Source organism: Cervus canadensis, chromosome 18 (assembly GCF_019320065.1).
Source record: "Cervus canadensis isolate Bull #8, Minnesota chromosome 18, ASM1932006v1, whole genome shotgun sequence".
Lineage (NCBI taxonomy): Eukaryota > Metazoa > Chordata > Mammalia > Artiodactyla > Cervidae > Cervus > Cervus canadensis.
In genome coordinates this window covers 53,973,275-53,989,999 of record NC_057403.1, presented here as the reverse complement: position 1 = coordinate 53,989,999, position 16,725 = coordinate 53,973,275, and the positions used below count along the sequence as shown (strand labels likewise).

The window sequence follows — 16,725 nt, the reverse complement described above, 5'->3', positions numbered from 1 at the left end:
TCCTGGTTCTTTGTATGTTGAGCAGTTCTGGGTTGATCCTGAATATACGAATATTACGTTATGAGACTCCGGGTCTTGTTAAATTCTGTGGAGAATGTTGCCATCTTTGTTGCAGCAGGCACTAGACCCGTGTGAGTTCAGATTCTAGGTCCCCGCCAGCCCTCTGTGGGTTTCTGTGTCAGTTGTGTTTTCTAAGCCTTCACGATGCTCATCAGCTCTGCTGTGTGTGTCACCAGTGTGATTCCGCTTTCTCTTGTGGCTTGGTGCTCCGAGGCCACACCATGCCTCTCAGGCTTGTATCTGCACATGCTGAGCTCGGGGCTGATCCCGGGAGCACTCATACGCCGCTTTATGGGGTTGTTCTCCTGAGTGTCTCCCACTCCACTGTCTCCCCGGCCCTTTGCAATTCCAGACGCCTCTTTCTTTGGCTTTTCAGCCTGGAAGGAGGGGCCTTATTTCTCCTGCTCTGCTACACTGTTCCTGGGACTTAGCTCACATCCGTGACTAAGCAAGAGGACGACCAAGAGAGAAAACTCCAGTGGGGTTTTCACTTCCTTCAGCTCCTCCGGTTGGAAAGGAAGCTTCCCTGCCTCAAAGCTTTAGGCACCTGTGGACCCCTCTGCTGCTGGGGGGTTGCTGGGGACTGGGATATGAGAACACCAAGAAGACAGAAGCACGGGAAAGGAAAAGCCCCGGGTTTGGGCCCACTGCCTCTGAGAATTAGGCAACCCCTTCCCTGCTCCCCACACCAGCACCCGGCTTCTGGAGCTCTGCTGAGGCCTCTTTCTGGATACTGGGTTGTATGCAGGCCAGGCTGGGGTCCTGGAGTCGGGAGGAGGCAGAATCACCCTCACTATGGCGGGGCTTCAAATTCTGGTCATCTTCCCTCCTCGGCCTGCTACTGTTTGCTTTGCAGAGCCCTCAAATAGCTGCCCTGTCCATCCTGCCCAGGTTTTATAGCCACACTCAGTGGGTGAGATGGGATGGAGTGTGTGCTTAATTACTCCGCTCACTCAGAACCATAAGGAAGCCGGAAGATGGCTGTTTTGAGAGGCATTCGATGAAGAAATCATCAGAGACATGAGGAAGTCAGGATGAAGCTGGTACAGGAGAACTGTGGTTCGTGCGGGGAAGGAGGAAAATAAAAGGGTAAAAGTTGAAGGATTCAGAAAATAGTAACAGAAATACCTGATGTGCAGCATCACATAGAGGACTGATGGAGGGAACCCTTGAGCTCCACTCCCCCGTCGGCATATATCTGGCCTTGCACACTCATCAAGCTGCCAGGCTGAAGGGAATGGTTTGACTATAGACACCTCAGCTGTATTCCTCTCCCTTTGGGGTATTAGGAAATGTGTACACGGAGAAGCTGGGAAAGATCTCTCTGAGAGTCGAGAATCTTCAGTGTATTTAAGTATTTGTATCCAGGTGGTCACCAATGTGTATAGCCTCATGCTACAGAATCTGACCTGGGCTTGATAAAAATCTCTTAAAGTAGATTCTTCTTTCTCTCCCCACCTCCTGTCTCCCTCTCTCCCTTCTTCTCTGTCTCACTCAAGTAAAGCAAAGCCTTTATTGCAAGAATAACTCTTGCTTTCTTAAAAGATTTTCTGAATGAGAGGACCATTAATACCAATGGCTGTCACTGAATTTCTGTCTACATTTGTTGACACAAACAAAAGCAAAGGGCATTTGAAAATCATTAGGCAGAACTTTGGAAGTGGCCGTTTTCTCCAGGGTCTCTGATACTGATGAGATCTTTAAAGTTCCCATTGCCCTGTCGGTTCATGTACTGAACTCTTCACATGCCTAATACAGATACCATTCAGAATTCGTATGGTACTTTAGCCATTTGACATTTTTTCTTTTTTCTGGTTTGCTTTATTAGTTCATTTGATCCTTATAAGAACAGTGTGAGGCAGACAGGATAACTGTGGCATTGTCCTGCATTATTTTTACATAGTTTTAATTACAGGGAGAATATAATATTACATCTTGGTTTTTCACTTTCTGCTTCATTTTCATTTAACATAAGCGTTTTCACAGTGCCATGTTGTCATTTTCTCTGTCATATTTCAGTGAAGTGCCAGGATTAACAGCAAAATTGACACGACTTTCTTGTTGATTGTTTAGTTTATTTTCACTTTGCTTTTGCTGTTGTAAAGCTTGCTGCATAGAGGTTTTGGGGGCTGTTTTCTTCAGATAAGTTAGATAGGCTTTAAAAATATTGTTAAATGTATTTCAACACCAGGGAGGATTTCAAAAGGCCACAGATGACCTAAAGAGAACACCAGCGTGACACAACCACAATTTTCAGATTTCTCCACGTTGCAGAGCAGGGGTTGGATGTGCCAAGAGATTTAGCCAGAGGAAGGTGGGTGGTGTGTATAAGGAAATGAAGAAAGTGTTAGCAAAGGCCCAGTGTGTGTCAGAGAGAGAGGGAGACAGGGAGGGATGGGGGAGAGAGAGAGAGAGGGAAGTAGCCTGATTACGGGAAAGTTCTGTCTTGAAGAAACCAGCATCCTCATGCCTATGTGGGGTTGCTTTTAACTGAGAGCAGCGACCCTCTGCCTGTGGCCACTGGAGAGCTGCATGAGCAGCCTTGACCAGCTCCAGACGGCAGAGCACCTTGACCACCAGCCAGAGATGACAATGTCACGGCCGACCGGTGCCGGTCACTCGTGGTGTTAATCCGAGGGCTCCCCGAGGCCGCCAGGTGATCCTGCGTCCAGGAGGACTTGCTCAGAGCTGACCGTTCTGAGAAGGCACAGGTGGCCAGTGTGCACGGCTCTTTGTCTTGGCCCTGCGTTGGGCTGCCGGGGCAGAGAGGATGGATGTTTGTTGAGTTCCATCGCTCGCCTGCCTTGGGCTCTAGGAGAGGACCAAGGATCAGATCTTTTTCGGGAGCCTATTTCAGTTCAGTAAAGTGCGGCTGTCTCTGTGCCAGGGGCTCAGGTAGGAGGCAGTTATTTTGCCAAATTACCCAGAAGGATGGAAGGCCAAGTCCGTCTGTATCCAGATGGAACCCAACTGTCACTAAATTGTCAGTGCCATTCTTTTACTAAAGAAGTGCAGCTGGGATGTCTCTGCTGGTGCAGTGGTTAGGACTCCACTGCAGGGGTGTGGGTTCAGTCCCTGGTTGGGGAACTAAGATCCCAACTGCCTTGAGGTGCGGCCAAAAAAAGAAGTGCAGCTGCTCATGGAAGGACGGGGTGTGCCTAGTCAGTTCTAGCGTTTGGTTGTAGTGCACTCAACCCGGGAAGTTAGTGGTGAGAATTGATGGAAAACACTCGTCACCAAACTCCTCCTTTGTTGCCTTAAACTCAAGGCTTGCCAGTTCACTGAGGAATTACCTGGGATGAATTAGACATCAGTAAAGTGCAAAAGGTATTTCCAAGCACTGATGAGGGATGACTTTTGAGTAGAGACTTAGAGCAACTTTGGAAAAACTAAGAAATTTCAAAGATGTAGACTGGGGAGGAGCCGTTGGTTTGTAACCACAGTATACCTTTTTCTCCCTCCCTGACCCACTTGGGGCTGGTTGAATTCCCAGAGCCTTCTGCAGTGTTGCTGAACCAAGGGAGGCACCCTGAACCAGATTACAGGAAGCTTGTCTCCTCTCCGACCCTGTTCCCCACCGTAGCCAGTGCCCAGCCCGTCCTGGTAGTTTTAATATTGACCCACCAAGGTCAGGCGTGAGGGAGCCAGCAGATGGCCCCTTATCTCTTTTTCCTGGGAACTGTGAATATTTTAGACCTTTGTTTCTTCCTGGAGGTCATAAAATAGGAACTGTTTTCAGATATAACCATTACAACAACTGCAACGGAGAAAAACCTGCATCCAGTGTCATAAAATGTTATCTCGGGTTGGAAACGGCACAAAACCCTAGAGGTCCCGTGGCCTCTCCCGCTAACACCTTCTGCTTCCGACTTCCTTTTCAAGAAGGAGACTCTGGACGGTCCATTCTGGGGGTGGAGACAGTTGCCTTGCTGGGACTGTGCTCTTCCTGCTGGAACCACAGAGGACAATCTGATCGTTTGGTCACATGGCCGCTCCTCCCAGATTTGAAGGCGCTGTCTCTTCTCCCAAGCGACTCACCCCCTCAGTAACCCCCCCTTGAATTTTTCACTGTGGCTCACATGACACGGTTATCAGGTGGGATTTTGTCTTTATTTTCATTTTTGGGTTGCCCTCCAGATTCTTGGGCTTCCCTAGTGGCTCAGATGGTAAAGAATCCACCTGCAATGCGGGTAGACCCGGGTTTGATCCCTGGGTTGGGAAGATTCCCCTGGAGGAGGGCATGGCAACCCACTCCAGTATTCTTGCCTGCAGAATCCCTATGGTCAGAGGAACCTGGTGGGCTATGGTCCACAGGTTACAAAGAGTCAGACACGACTGAGCGACTAAGCACTCTCTAGATTCTCAGTAGCTTTCTCCTTTTCCACAAGTCTTACAAGCATTTATCACATTAAAATACTTTCGCCAGTTTATTACTTTTTCCAAACTGATGTATCCTGCTGGGCTGCTCTGGGCCCTACGACTGGGGAGCACAAGGCCTGGGTCTCCAGACATGTTTACTCTGATTTGCTGCCCTAAGAGGAGCTGCCAACTCCTTCTGGGGTGTGGAGTTGGACAGAATGTTCCAGGAGCTGCCTGACCAGCGGAGACAGACTTGAGTGAAACCATCTCTCAGGTTTTGGATTGGGTGCTCCTGACTGTGCAGCTGAAGGTCAGTTTTGAGTTTATCGTTCTCATCAGCATCAAACCCATTGACTTGTGGCACCTACATTGACTTGTGGACTTGTGAAACTCTGGGTTGGAATATCAGGTTCCCTCACTGATAATTTATGAGTTATTCGAAGACAGAGGCTGGGGTTTCCCTGGCAGTTCAGTGGTTAAGTCTCCGAGCTGCCAATGCAAAGGGTGCAGGTTGGATTCCTGGTCAGGGAACTAAGATCCTGCATGCTGCGTGGTGCAGGGCCAAAAAAATAAATAATAAAATTATTTTTAAAAATAAGAGAGGTACCAGTTTTATCTCCAAGCAGAGACAAATGTATCTCAATGGGCCTGGCTCGAAGCAGCGCTCAGACACCTCTGATCTCAGAGATCTTAAAATGCAAAAAACTGTGAATCCACCTAATTACACAGCGTTTGGGCCACATTGTTCTGTTTTGTCCTCAAAACTGTAATGCATTTGTCTAGTCCTTGCTAGAGCCCACGTGCTGTTGCCACAGCATTGCCTTGGTATATGAATCTGCAAGAAATGCGCACACACGCACACACACGCACGGCGCGAGCTCAGTTTGGCATCAGCTCTGACCTCGTCGTCGCTGCCTGATGGTCCTGCGCTCACAGAACCACCGTGCTTAGACCTGCGGCTGTTCCCTGACGCAGCTCTCACCCTGCCCCAGCCTCCACCGCCTTCCCTTTTGAAACCTGGTTATATTTGCCCCTCTCCCCGCTCCCCACCCATCCTCTCCGCTTCCTCAGCAATGAGAGATGTGATTCAGAGACTCTCCGCTGTGGGCTGTGATTCATCACCAGGTGCTCAGCTCCCATCTCCGTAACCAGCGTGGGCTCCCATCCTGATAGGAAACCCTGAGCTGGTGCCTCGAGCGGGGCCTTGGGGGCCCCCCTGCCCTGCCCCCCTCCAGCTCTCATTGCCCTGTTTTCATCACCAAGTCAGAACGTGAGCATAAGTGCTCTTCAGAGAGCTCAGCCGTGAATGGTTGGTGAGTGGGGCTGGCCAGAAGCCCTGGGGTGACATCTGATACTTGAGGGAGAGAGGGACCCTCGAGGGCATATTAACTGTGACGTCTCCAGGTTCGTGATGCTCCATCCTGGCACCACCACCGAGAGCTCACCTTCACCCCGTAGCGTGCTCCAGCCAGACATAACCTGCTCGCAATGGATGTAAATACACCTTTCGGTTTTTGGAGAGTCATTTCATTTCACTGTGTTTGTTTTTGGCCATGCGTGGCATGCAGGATCTTACTTTTCGGACAAGGGGTCGAGCCTGCACCATCCGCTACTTTGGAAGCACGGAGCTCTAACCATGGGACCACCGGGGGAGTCCTGAAGAGTCATTTTAAAAACATGTGTTTCAGCATCTCTGTATCTTTTGCAGAAAATGTTAGAGACTTTCACTGTAATAATCAGTGCTCTTCATATGAAGATTTTCTTGTCAAATTGATTTTTAAATTCGGTGTCTGGATAAGATTCATCTACAAATGAATTTGTCAGAATGGAAGGACTCTTATGACAAAGGATAATTCCCTCTTTTGCTTTGGCTGCTGGGAAGCTCCACTACATTAATTGCCCAACTGCAGTAATGGTTTTCTTTGATCCCACTGGCCTGAAGTCGTCCTCGATCCACATCGACTGGACATAAATCTGTCTGAACAGCTGACATCTAAAAGGACAGCCCTGACACTTCTTATTTGACATGTATTCATTCATTGGAACGACTGTTGCCTCAAAGCCCCAAATGGCCCCACATTTCTTCCTGATTCCAGGACAGTGTCAGTTATCACCCAGCTAGAAAGTGCTGAGCGGATTTATCTGTCAGGAGCTGGGAGCTGAGCTGGTCAGCCCCTGCAAAGGCGGACAGAGGTCCCTGCTGTCATCTTGCCATGGGAGAGGTTCTGAGCGATAGGGAGCAGGTTTCCACAAGCCTCAGTAGTGGCTGAGGTCTGGCTGGGGCTTGTGGGGCCTGCCTCTGCAGCCAGGCTGAGGCTCCTCCTCACCCCCGCCACCCCAGGCCAGCCCAGGGGGTCTCTCTGTGGCCTGTAGAGGGGGAGGGGCGCTCGGGGAACAGATGCTGATGGAGCCACAGGAAGAGCCTCTGCGTGAGGCTGACTGACTGTGGCAGGCTGGGCAGGTGTGGAAGTGGTTGCCGCGCCCCATGCTGCTGGGCCCCTGCCAGGGCACAGAGGGGTGCCCGGGGAAGGGAGCAGGGCTCTGTGAACCATCCATCGTGGCCGCAGCAGCCTCTCTACCGGGCGATGGATGCAGCCGCGTGTGGGAAAGGTGTCTCCTATTTCTTCTGCCTCTCCTCTCCTGCAGCTATTCCAATGAGGCGCAGTTTTCCAGGAAACCGTTCTTTATGGATTCTCTTGATGGCTGAACCGAAAGAGATAACAGTAGTCTAGTCATGGATCAAGCTCACTTGTCTCAAGACAGCCTCAGAGACCAGAAACCTCAGGCAGGGGCCTGTCTCTCCTCCCCTCATCCCTACAGCCAAACCCAGACTGTCAGCTGACCTTCCGTGAGGTCTGTTTGAAATAAGACACTCTTCAGGAGACTGGACAAGACCCTCTTCACTAGGGTCACCTGCCGGTTTGCAGCTGTCACAGGAGGGATTGCCCCTAGCTAGGTGCAGGATGCACATCTGGATTTCTCTCGGCATTGCAGTGGTAGCAAAGGAGCTTTCCTGTTGACCAAGATTAGGAGGGCAGCCATGCAAATGGAGATGGGGCTTTGTTGGCATGGTGGGATCAGCTATTTCTTCCCCCTGTTCTGTCTCCAGATCTTTCTCTAATGATATGTTTGTGATAAAGGGGAAATGATGAAATAATCTCCACAGGCTTGACTGACTGCAGGGGAGAAGCCATCTAGCAGGTGCATGGGTAGACCTGCATGAGGTTCTCTGCTCTAGGGGGCAGGGAGGGCATTTGCCAAGCATGGCTCTGGGCCTACCTTCTAGGCCACAGTGCAGACTTGGGAGGGTGACTGACCCACAGGAGAGCATCAGAGAGGCCCCTGTAGGGACCACGTGGCGATCAAGAACCTGGGCTTGACGTTGACCTGAGCTTGGACTCCGTGCCTGGTCACTTCTTCACCATGTGCAGGGGGCCCCCTGCTTCCTCACCCCCTAGCCTCGATTCCCTGATGCTGTGAGAGGAGAGGCGGGCAGGATGGAGGGAGCATGAGCCTGCGTGTCCTGTGTGCTGGTCCAGGAGGCTTGCCGCCTCTTCTGGTGGGAGATGCAGCACCTCTGGTGGCTCAGGGGCACTCGAGGAGAGGGAGCTGCCTGAGACAGACGGCAGGGGAGAGCTACAGAAGGTTCTGGAATCTCCCCTGGCCCCAGGAGCCTATTTGCTTGCCCAGGGTCAGCCTGCTGGAGAAGTGCTCGCTCCAGGTGCTCTGGGTGCTGGGGAAATCAGGGTTTGAGCAAAGCTCCAGGAGATGTGGTCTGCAGCCACAGGAGGCAATCTCCTTCCAAGTTCTTGCCACAGTGGGGCGCGGGGGTGAGGGGTGCACATGGTCAGGAAAGCTTCTGGAAGATCGCGCCCACCGCACCCACCTCCCCTGGCCCCCTTGCTCTTGTTCCAAACTGCTGCCACGGCTACCTGCCAGTCACCCTGAGAACCCAGCCCAGGGTCCTGGTATCTGTCCCCGCTCCTCCACCCTGCCAGCCTCTTCCCTCCTTAGCCTTCCCTTGTCTGGAACTTTCCAAAATCATGGCTGCCTAGGCCCCTTGTGTGGGCTCTTCCTTCCCTAAGACACTGTCTTCCTCTCAGAAGACCTTAGAGTCTTATGGGGTCTTCTTATGAGTCTTTCCTCTCAGCTCAGTTATCCACTTCTCTGGCCCCAAGTCTGAAGAAGGCTCCTCTCTGAGCGATAGGCTGACTTAGGATTTTATCTAGTGTGGTTGGTAGAGGCTTCTGCCATAGGGCCTAGGAGGTGAATTGTGAGGATGCAGTTGCAGGAAGGTCCATTTGGCTGCAAGTCTGTGGAAGGCATTTTTAATATCTATGTTATTTGCAGAGATTCCACTCTGATTTAAACCCAGGGCTGTGGCCCTGCAGTGGGTCTAGGGACCTTCTTGTACACAGGACAAAGCAGAGGGATTGAATACAACCTGCGGACATGTCTTCTTTAGCCCAGAGGTATTTTGAAATAAAATAGAAGATTTCACAAAGTGGATTTCAGCACTTCAAGAGAGAAAGTTCTTTAGGTCTGATCCCACTGGGCCCACAAACCTTAGTGGCAGCCCCTGGCTGGCCCTACCTGGGGACAGTGCGGTCAGTCCCCCTGGGCCCACTTCTTCTGCGTTCTCTAGCTGGAGATCACAGGAGTCGAGTGAGGTATGTGATCCTGGTGTGTTGACAGTGACCGTCCCCTTGTCCTGGATGGAGGCCCATAATTCTGTTTCCTTCCTGAAGGAAGAGGGTGGGGTACTTCCAAGGCCCTCAGCATAAGCGGCTGCTTCACCTGCATCTCAGCCCCGGGAGCAGGTTTGGTTGGGAGAAGAGATCCCTGGGCAGAGGGGCCTGCCGCCTGCAGCCCACGGTGCCCGCATGGCACCCAGCACCCTCTTGGACCTCTGCTTCCTCTCCTGCAGGGCCCGGCCCCTCACCCTGTCCCCTCCTTCCTGAGCCCACTGAGGAGGCTTCTGAGAAAGAATGACTCATGCACGCCCCAAATTTCCAAGCTAGAAAGGCACCGGGAGAGCTCCCCGCCAGCCTCTGAAACTGCCTCGGGCCTGACCAGAAGTAGCCGTGACAGTAGGGTCTGGTCTTGCCCTTCTGTTCTGTTGGGTTCTGCTTTGGTAAATAGGTGCAGCCTTCAGACTAAATCCTGAAATGTTTCAAGATACTTGTTTCCTTTTCCTCTGAATTTTTCTTCATTGTAAACTACATGGTTAATGATAGTAAAATAAAAAGGGGAGATCTCAGTGCCAGCACTGTAATATTACACATTTCTGTCTACTTTTTCAGTCCTTTCTCATATGTACACATGATTGTAATTATAGTACAATTAAAACTCATTCACTTCAGTATTTCCAGCACCCAGAACAGAGGTTGGCATGCAATAGGATTTAGTAAATGTTTGTTGACTGTAGAATATTTGTTTATGTAAGTATAAAGTGAATTCTTCTAATTGCATCATACACTGATTACCATTGCATCAAGTTGTTAGATTTTATTTGCCACTTTACTGTATTTAGATTTTCCCCCCTAATTTATGAGGATTATAAATACTGTTACAGACCACGTAACTGTTTTTGACTGTTTGGAATTACTTTCCTAGAATAAATTTCAAGCATTTGAATTCTTGGATCAGAGGAAAGAAAATTAAGAATTATGGGAATTGCTTTCTAAAATCTTATTAATATTTATCCCTGTTGCTGGAATTGTTTGAAAATATTAGTTTTATCATAATCTCATCTGCTTTGCAGTTATAGTTTTCAAAATTTTGGTTATGTTGTAGTGTAAGCTGGTACCTAATTGTTTTGATTTGCCTGTCTATATGTGTGGTTATTAGTATGGGTTGAAGAATTGTCTAAGAATTTAATAACTTCCTTTTGTATGCCTTACCTAATTGAGTAGTGTTATAGATTTTTAAAAAATTGGATTTGGGTGAATTCTCACATAAGTATAATTAACTCAATTTTTCCTATCATAGTAGCTGCCCACATTTTTCCTAGTGTGTGATTTTCCATTTTTAATATCTGGTGAGTTGTTATAGGTGTGATTTTCTGATCTTTGGAGAGCTGAGAGCATGGTTGTCAGAAGGACCTTAGAGCCCTCCCCTGCCCTTGATGTCTCTGACGGGGACCCCGGCCCAGAGAGCAGAGGCCACAGCTCACCCGCCCTGCTGGCACGAAGGGCCAGGGCAGCCCTGACCCCAGCCCACTGCTCTGTAGTCTCGGGCTCTCTGCACACTTTGTGTTGCTCTCCTGGCCCAGAAAGTTCTTTTGAGCTGGGATTCATGCTGGATCTCTGTTTTGGACCAAGGCAGTCTTTGTAGGACTCTGCTGAAGAGGGCTGTTGCCTCTGCAGTGACAGGGAGGCAGCCATCCCATCCTTCTGACTCAGGACATCTAAAAATATCCTGGGCTGGGGAATTTGGAGGAGCCCATAATCGATCTGTGGATATTAGGCTCTTAAGAGACAGTAAATGCAGTTTTGATACTGAATTGCCTCAGAAGATGCATTAGTTGTATAGTATGGGAAGCCACCTGTCTGCCAGGTGTTGTAGAGGCAGAGGACAGGGACAGGGGCCCAGGATCAAGGTGGACTCATATCAGGAGGGCTCCTCCCTTGTCACTGGGGAGGTGCCCCAGAATGGCAGGTGGCCCCTGAACTGACTGGCAGAGACCTGGTTAGAAGCAAAGATCCTCATCCCAGTTCTGCCTACATCATCAGCTTCCTGACTCGCAGCACATGTTCACGGTCAGGTCTGGTCATCCATCGAGCAAACATACAGTGGACACTTAGGACTCTGTGCTGGGCGCTCGCATATTGCTACAAAGGTGGCTGAAGCATGGTCCGCCCCTCAGAGGATTATACCTTAGTGGGGTAAGCAGGAATACTAATATCTATCTGTCAAACAAGCAGACTTATTAAATGAGTGTCAGTAAAGTTCCAGAGTGGCCACACAGGAATCAGTAAATAGACTGCACAAGGTCTGAGCAAAGTGTCTGTGAAGAGGTGGTACTCAGCCAAGTCTAGAGGGGTGAATAGAATTCCGGGTGGGGCTGAGGGAGGAAGATGGAGGAGAAGGGAGAGGACCACCCAGCCTAAGGGTCAGAAGGGCGGGCACCCGGAGGTGGATGCCATGGCCCTGGTGCAGGGAGCGGGCAGGGAGGAGGAGGTGGGTCTGGTTGGCAAAAGCCGCTTAGAAACCATGGAAGGGCTTGAGGGGTCATGATGACCCCACGTGTGACAGCTGAGGAGGCTCTGGGTCTTCAGTCTGCAAAAGCTGAGAAGGGGCCCGGGAAGGGAGAGCCTTGGGCCTCAGAGGTGAGGAGCCCGCGAGCATAGCCTGCGCCTGAGTACACCGTCTTCCTCTGCTGCTGATCCAGGGACAGCGGGTGGCGGGTGATTTCTGGTTTTATCAGTCTCTGCCTGGTCAGCTGGAGTGGGGAGCGGGCCTGCGGGTGCAGCCCCGGTGAGGTCTGTTTGCTTAGTCTGGAGAAAGCCTGATTGGTGTGTTTGTTTGCTGTTTGCCCATCCTGTAGCATGTGTTTAATGGTGAGGGAGCCGCAGAGGACAGCAGCAGAGAGCTGGCCCAAATTCTGGAAGTTGGGAGCCTCTTCTGCCGGGGCAGGAGTAGCCTAATCGCTTCATCTAAGTTGGGAAGCTGTCGTGGTGAGAACGATGACGTGTCTCTGCTTACATTCCAGATGCCTTAGGGCCCCCTGGACCATCCCAGAGGAGTCGATCCCAGCGGCCAGCGGCTCCCAAGCAGCGCACATGTGCCCGGCGGCCTCCCGCTCAGCCTGGGGCTCCTGCTGACGCACCTGGGAACCCCGTCCCCCCACTCCCCACCCGACGTCCTGCTCCGCAACCCCCGGCCTGAGCCATGGAGGCCCCTGAGGTCCCCGTGGGCTCGCTGATTGACTTTGGGGCCAAGCCGTCTGTCTCCTCGCCGCTGGAGGCGCCACCCCCCAAGCTGCAGGATGGGGACAGCTCCCCAGGAGAGGGCGCCTCGGAGAGCGAGACCACGGAGTCGGCAGACAGCGAGAACGACATGGGCGAGTCGCCCTCTCACCCGTCCTGGGGCCAGTACCGCCGCTCCTCCTCCAACGAGTCCTTCTCCTCCAACCAGAGCGCCGACTCCGCCAAGGACGAGGAGCCGCTGGAGCTCCGCGACTTCATGCGCGGCTACGTGGAGAAGATCTTCTCTGGAGGGTAAGCCCCAGCCCTCACCGGCCGCTGGCACCTCCCGGGCCCAGCCCCACCCGCTACTTGCAGACCCCCTTGGGGAGATCCCTCCGCGTAGGGCTGGGCTTTGCTTCCTTTGCGTCTGAGGTGAGCCCCATGGGCATGCCTTCCGAGGTGTTATAGCTGACAGCGAATTAGGCGTGCTGCAAGCCCAGGGGGCTTCAGGTGGCCATGCCTCTTGGTACCCTGACACAGCTGCTAGGATGGGGACTTGCCCTCGCACCTTTCTCTGGCCCCTCTTTGGTGGCTCCTGACGGTTTGAACAAGGAGCATTGATCGCTGCAGCTGAAGTAGAGGCTGGACCTGGGAATCTGTTTCACAGCTGTTACCAGCTCAGCAGGGGAAAGAGAAACACTGTTCGGTTCAGGCCTCAGGTCTCGATGCTGGTCTTGCATCTTTCACAGCAGCACGTGAAATGCCAAAGTTCCCTCCTCAGGACCCGCAGCATCAGCGACACGGGTGGTGGAGGGGATTGTTAGAACCGCAGAGTCCCGGGCCCCAGCCGACCCACTGAGTCAGAATCTGCATTTTAACCAGGCTTCTGAGATGGGCACATGTTGTGGCCTGAGGCACTCTGGCCAAAGGGACCCTTTTCCAGTTTCATTAAAGCAAAAGGATTTCTGCCAGTTGACCACACACAGCGAGGATGTTGGTTCCTGTTGTGCTTTAGCCCCTCAATAGTTAACTGGCTGGGTGATTTCCACCTTTTGCAGATGTGGCTCAGTTTTCTCTGTGGTTGGAGAGGGAAAGGGTTTATTAGCATCCTAATAATTGTCCATCCCCCAAATGCTTTTATGTGTGATTTTGAGTGCATTCTGGGAGAGCAGTAGATGTGGCTTCCTACTTATTTTGTTTGACTCACACTGAAATTAGTCAGCTTTCTCTGAGCATACCCAGTTAATGAAAAGAGGAGAAAGCCCAGAAGTTCACTGACTTGCTAGGAAGGCCAGTCGAGATTTGTGGCAGCCTGTCTGTCGGCAGTATGGAAGCTGGTCAACTGAGTCAGATGCCTTGTCGAGAGCATTCATTCCAAAGCTCCATGCACATGCCTGGCAAATTCTTACATTTCATTTGGTGTTGGTATTTTGGGATAAATGAGGCCAAGATGTTTTCTGTGAAACCTTAAATAAATGAAATTGTAGAAGCCAATTGATCTTCAGCCTTCTGCTACCCCATTTTAGTCATTAAATTGGGGATAGAGTACTGACCCGCCCACAAAGGTGCCTGGAAGTGGTTTATATCAGGTGAGCGTGTTGTCCACCCTGGCGGTGGTGACTCGCAGGCCTGGGGCCCCTTCCCCGGTCTTCAGCCCTCACATGCAGAGCTGGGGAGCATCAGAGAGCAGACTGGCCCCTCAGAAGTGAGTGGGATAAGCAACCAGGCCCTCTGAGGGCCGGAGGGGCGTCAGACCGTGGGCTCTGTATGTCCTGCTGAGACTGAGCAGGTTAGGAATTCTTAACTCCAGTGGGTGGCTCCATACCTCATCAGCTCTAGAGATGAGGCGGGGTCGGGTGAGTTGGAGAACCCTGCTGTCAGAGGCCATGGACCTTGTGGGTGCCAAACCTCTCTGAGACGGGCGGTCTCGTGGGCTTTGGAGCCAGGAAGTCTAGATGGGGCTCCCGCTCACTGCTCCACAACTGTGTCTGATCCTCGAGCCAGGCTCCTCTTCTTGGAAACAGCAATAATACCATTTCCTCTCGGGGTTGCCCAGGGGCTGAGATGTGCACCTGCACTTGGCGGAGTGCAGTACCTTTGGGGAGCTGAGGCAAGGATGGGGGTCCAGGGTCAAGCGTCACCTGCACTTAGGGGTTCCTGTCCTTCCTCTTCCCCGACTGTAGTCCTTTTAGTTCCAGAGGAGTGAAGCTTTCCTGTCTTTCCCCTCTGCCCTCTTCTCCAGGGAGGACTTGGACCAGGAGGAGAAAGCCAAGTTTGGTGAATACTGCAGCAGTGAGAACGGGAAAGGCCGGGAATGGTTTGCCCGGTATGTGAGCGCCCAGGTAAGGGGGTGACAGGGCTGTGGGGTGGGGCAGCCCACCTGCTCTGGAGAAACGACCCCACAGGCAAAACATGTGAAGCTCATCTAGAGATGTTTCGAAAAGGCCTTTTTAGAATAGTGGAAGATGCAGCCTGGCCTCTCAGCCACATGAAATTCCAGATATGTTTGTCTTTTTAAAGACAAGCACACGGGCTGTGTCCCTGCATGTTTTTATTAAAGAACCCACAACATTCAGTTTTCATAAAGATAAAGTATTCAAGACAATGACAGCCGTGTAAGCTCAGATGAGAAGTTTTGTAAATAGCCAATAGGTACTTTTTTTTGTTTTTCCTGTAAAATGGATGAAGTTCTCAGTTTTTAAAGTACTTTTTACTAACACAACTTTGCAAAGCAATTATGCTCTGATAATAAAATTTTTGAAAAAGTATTTTTTTATCACAAATAAGTTATCCTTACAAGACAAGAAAATACTGGTAAACAAAAGTAGAAAAACTGCCCATAAATCCCCCATCCAAAAAATAGCCGGCCTTGTCACCTTGGGGTTGCATCCTTCCATACTTCCCCATGTGTGGGTGAGTGGGTGAAGTTGCTAGCTTTTAAAATCTCACAGAGAGACACAGGGAATGATGTGGGGCGGTCTGGGGGCAGGGCAGCCCTCTGCCGAGTCCAGGTTTCTGTGGAGCAGGGCTCGTGCTGGGCCCGCGCGGGGCTGTGTGTAGAGATGCTCGGCACTTGGAGACGCTGTGGTGAGCCCGCAGCCCCTCCGAGCCGAGCACGGCTCTGCCAGCGGCTGCCTGACCACCTGCCCTCTTCCTGGATAGCGCTGCAACTCCAAGTGCGTCTCGGAGCCCACCTTCTACCGCCTGGTGCAGTCCTTCGCCGTGGTCCTGTTCGAGTAAGTCATGCTGCGGCTCAACGCCTCCGTCCTAACTGCTCATCTCTCCTCCCTCCCCTGCCGAGAGACCCCAGCTGTGTTCTCTCCACACACACGCATCATCAGCTTGACTGCCCCGACGCCCCCCGGCATCTGCTGGGAGTCGTGACCAGCATCTCACGGGAGAGCGCACAGTCCCGTGAGAAGAGAGGGCCACAGCTGGGCGTGAGTCAGTCCCCCCTGCCTGTGTGGAGACAGGCTATGATTCCACGGCCCGCCCTGCCCTCCTCCAGCCCAGATGGGGGTTCTCTGGACTTCCTGTAGTGACATGCTCCACACACACTCTCACTGCCCACTAATGAGATGGCTGGATGATGTCACCTGCCCAGACTCCTAGTGAGGCGCTTCTGGGGCCTTTTGTCTCAGAGGGCGTCCTGGACCATGTGGGCTGGGGAGGAAGCCCACTGTCAATGTGTGGCCGTGGAGGCTGGCGGATGAGTCTTGGGGCTCCTGCTCCTGAGGCCTGGGGCTCTAGGGCTCCCGACCTGCTTCAGACGCCCTGACTTGCATCAGAGCTGGACATGCCCTCCACAGTGTGAACCGGAGGAGCTGTGTCTGCCTGGGGGTAACTAAGTAGTGACTTTAATCACGGGGCGGGTGCATGGGAAACCAGGGGCAGAGGGAAGCCCTGACTCTGATATGATCATCATTTAAGCCCGCTTGCCCCCATCAACTCAGCGTGGCCTCGGAGCAGGTCTGTGGCTGGTCTGTGGCTTAGGCTGTGGCCACTTTCCCGTGTCTCCCCACCTTTTTCTGTTCCCGTGAACACAGGGCATGGACTGGAGGAAAATTGCCAAAAGCTAGGAGCCCCTGTTTTTCTTACACTTGCTCAGAATGTGCCAAGTTCTGGGTGTGCTCAGGAGGAATCCAGGTCTGGGAGCTGGCCTGGGTGGAGAGGGCTTGTGGAGGGAGCTGAGGGCCCACATTCTCCGGGGGTGCATCGGGAGCTGCACAGAGCAGCCCCAGGAGGTCGGGGGTCAGCACGCTCTCCCGCCCTGAGGACACTTTGACCTCCAGACATTTGTATCTATAGGAACTTCCATGAATGTATACTTTTTATAGATGGTGTCACATATGGTATGCCCCATATGGTAACATGCCTATCTAATTCTCCATTTTTC

At 51.9% G+C, this 16,725-nt stretch overlaps 1 protein-coding gene across 8 annotated transcripts in view; it reads left to right on the top strand.

Annotated features, from left to right (window-relative positions):
- KIAA0513 (KIAA0513 ortholog) overlaps nt 1-16,725 on the top strand; it is a 59,785-nt gene that overhangs the window by 25,815 nt on the left and 17,245 nt on the right. For all 8 annotated transcript variants that reach the window (XM_043437876.1, XM_043437875.1, XM_043437873.1 and 5 more), the window contains 3 exons: nt 12,134-12,641; nt 14,572-14,671; nt 15,492-15,565. In XM_043437876.1, the coding sequence (XP_043293811.1) occupies nt 12,313-12,641; nt 14,572-14,671; nt 15,492-15,565 (503 nt within the window). In that variant the 5' untranslated portion in view covers nt 12,134-12,312. The remainder of the gene's footprint in view (nt 1-12,133; nt 12,642-14,571; nt 14,672-15,491; nt 15,566-16,725) is intronic.